The sequence below is a fragment of the Pollachius pollachius genome (genome assembly GCF_949987615.1).
Source record: "Pollachius pollachius genome assembly, chromosome: 10".
NCBI lineage: Eukaryota > Metazoa > Chordata > Actinopteri > Gadiformes > Gadidae > Pollachius > Pollachius pollachius.
The window spans coordinates 22,684,131-22,687,398 of NC_136943.1; the positions used below are offsets into that span (position 1 = coordinate 22,684,131).

At 42.1% G+C, this 3,268-nt stretch overlaps 1 protein-coding gene across 1 annotated transcript in view; it reads right to left on the reverse strand.

The window, feature by feature from the left end:
* LOC307081908 (neuronal acetylcholine receptor subunit alpha-7-like) overlaps positions 1 to 2,803 on the reverse strand; it is a gene marked incomplete at both ends in the record, with an annotated part of 32,300 nt that extends 29,497 nt beyond the window's left edge. Inside the window, one exon of the mRNA XM_079745279.1 lies at positions 2,743 to 2,803. Coding sequence (XP_079601405.1) covers positions 2,743 to 2,803 — 61 coding nt within the window. The remainder of the gene's footprint in view (positions 1 to 2,742) is intronic.
* Between the last annotated feature and the right edge of the window lie 465 nt (positions 2,804 to 3,268).

Below are 3,268 nucleotides of genomic sequence, written 5' to 3' on the forward strand. Positions count from 1 at the left end.
TGCGTTTGCATGTGTGTGTGTGTGTGTGTGTGTGTTTGTGTATGTGTGTGTGTGTGTGCATTTGTATGTATGTGTGTGCGCATTTGTTTGTGTGTGTGTCTGTGTGTGTGTCTGTGTGTTTATGCGTTGCTTGTGTGTGACAGTGACACTGAATATCAGCACCAATGGAAGTGGCAGGACTCAAACACACACACTAACACCAACAGCATAACCTGTGTCACATGAGGCAGTTAAAGAGTGGATCCATCATGAAGTCCCTTCAGCTACAGAGTGGATCCATCATGGAGACCCTTCATCTGTCGTTGTACCTCACATTCATAACCTTCATAGCTGTCTGCTTGAACGGCCTGGAAGGAACTCAGCCCAAGGTGAACAAATGACTGGCACTCTTTAATAGCACACATTAAACATTTAGCTGGCTGGAATATGTGGGTACGTGTGGCCGTAAGTGGCCGCTGTGTGCCGCATATATAAAATCAGCCAAGTGTGTGATCAACTCAAGCTAAGGTCATATTTAAAGTGGCCAGAGCCAGATGCAGCCGCCAGCTTTCAACACAAGGGAGTTCAACTCCAACTCCCATGTGTTTAACAAAGCCACACTATCACCTGATCTACTGCATACACTCAGGGGAGGGGGGGGGGGAGACGAGAGATAAGCAAGCAAGTCTAAACAGACATGCACAGACAAACACATACACACAATTACTTCTCAAACCCATATACAGCATAGAACCAGAATGATGGATGGATGCGCTAACACACACAGCCACAACTCATCCAGACATCGTCAGACCCTCATCAGGGGTCATGTGACTTTCTGGGGGGGAGAGCAGCTCAGGGTGTAGTGTTAAGGGGGGGGAACTTGTGCATTAATGGATGCATATAGTTTTATAATCTATGGCCAAAATCCACTTGAGGTTAATCTTAATCCAACAGCTCAAACCAGTGCTTCTACAGCCCCTCGTTCACTGCCTTTAGCACCCAGCCACAGTCGCTTTCTTTCTCCAGCTGTTTCAGAAAAACAAGTTTAGTCTGATTCTGTAGTGAATAGGACACCTCCATCTGGTGAGTGTGAAGTTCTCAGTCGTAAGAGTTTTAATGGGTCTGTGTTTCAGAAGACTTTGGGGAATCCGTTGCACACAATTTCCAGGCAGAAAGATCATGAATAATTTTAAATATTGTGCATGTTTTCAACAAAGGATGAAGGTTGAATGAGGTGAAGGTTTAGAGACCCTGATAACAGCGGCTCTGTGACCACAGACACACGTTCTAAAAGGCAATGAAATAGATGGGGAACCTGTTAAGAGATACAATAAAAAAAAATGCTAAAGAGTTACACAGAGAAATATAAAGAGACAGAGAGAGCGAGAGAAAGGGAGGGAGAGAGCGAGAGAGAGAGAGAAAGGGAGTGAGAAGTGAAGCCACACTTGGTAAAAAATAACGCTAGAAACTAATTGGTTCGCTGCTTCTGGATATATCGGTTTAATTGAAGCATGCCACTCTGTGTACAAGCAAAATAAATAAATGACCTTATTTGATCATCCGCCACTAACTGCAATAACAGAGAACAGCACCTCTGAAACTAGCCTGAACCTTCTGGAATTTGTTATTATGTTAAGCGCTGCTTAGATGCACCGTTTCCTGCCACATAGTGAGCCATCCCTGCCCAGCTACATTTTTAATCAAAATAATTAATCTGTGACATGCAAGAAAAAAATCCCATACAATTCCTACTTCCAAAGCCTTGTGCGTTGCCCCAAAAGAAAAAAAAAGCATATAATAAGATATGTAGACAATTATTATTATATATTACTATATTACTGCTAAAATGATGCAGCTAGTGACTGTTATTGTTGTGGCCATTTAGTTAACGATGATATATTGTCATGATGTGTAGTCTTAATCACACAAAGCCATATGACTGAAATACTCTCTTGAAATTTGAACCCAAGTGGGATGTTGGTGATCTTTTGATAGAGTTACACTCCATGATAAAAAGATTGTCCCGAAGAGCAACCCAGTCTCACGGAAATACGTGACACTGTCACGTCATTTAATCTATTCATTCGTGATCTGGGACACGTAATTTCATTTTTTTCGTGCCAAAAATAACAAATTTCTAACAATAAGACAGCTTTTGGCCACCAGTTTCTACTTTCACCTTTCATTCTGAGAAATTGTGACAATTCACGGATATATTTAATGCCGGTGCGCTGCTCTGTAGGCAAATCTCGACGGAAAAAAATGTAGCTGCTTCATCTCTTCTTTATAGAATGAGTTAGAAATTCGAAAAAATTGAAATTAGATCACGAATGAATAGATTAAATGACGTGACGTGACCGTGAGACTGGGTTGCGAAGAAATGCTCTCCAAAGAGTTGTTGAAGTCACCTTTGTCTCTTCAAAAGGAGAGGAAACGGGCCATATCTGCATCTTTCTACAAAACAGAAATCCAAACCGATAGAAACGCAGTCTTATAATGCAGTCTGAGAACTGAGAAAATTTAAGAAAAAGTACTGTGCTGAGCAGCATATGCAAGCAGGCAACTGATGTCTTGAAGGCATAAGCATTGTCATGATTATTTGTGTATAAAGTTATTAGGACTGACGAAAAACAATTTTGGTAACATACAGTCTGTATGCAAAGTAACAGTTTCAGTGTAGATAGCAGTAGCCTACAATACTCGCCTAATGCCGCTCACATTATGCAGGGAAACAAAAATAAGAGCCTATGAAAAGCCTACCTTTGAAAGTGAGGGCGATTAAGATGTAGAAGCCAACAGAACAGAACTTGTGGCGTCGCATCCTGGTACCTCTGGGCTCCGAGCGGCTCTGTGGGTGACAGAGGGTAGCGGCTCTGGGGTATGAACATCTGTCTTGGGAGAGGACCACAGACACGAGCGGAGGACATGCACGGTGCGCGCGATGAGTTGAGGCTGGCGCAGTCACGCTGCTAAAAAAAATGCCAATGCAATTTAGGTTGATCGTTGTGTACGTTTAATAATACCGGCACAAACAGTGACATAGACATCGTTTTTTAAGTAAATTTGTGATTGGAAGCCACATATACATTCCCTCGTCTATTTGAGCTCTAGGATCCCTTCTAGGTTCCCTTCACTCTAGGATCACCTCTTTGTTTGGGCGCACGGTGAGTGCGTCGCGGTCTTCATAAATGGAGATAATACTTAATACTACTACTACTACTACTACTAGCCTACTAATAAGAAGAAGAAGAAGAAGAAGAAGAAGAAGAAGAAGAAGAAGAAGAAG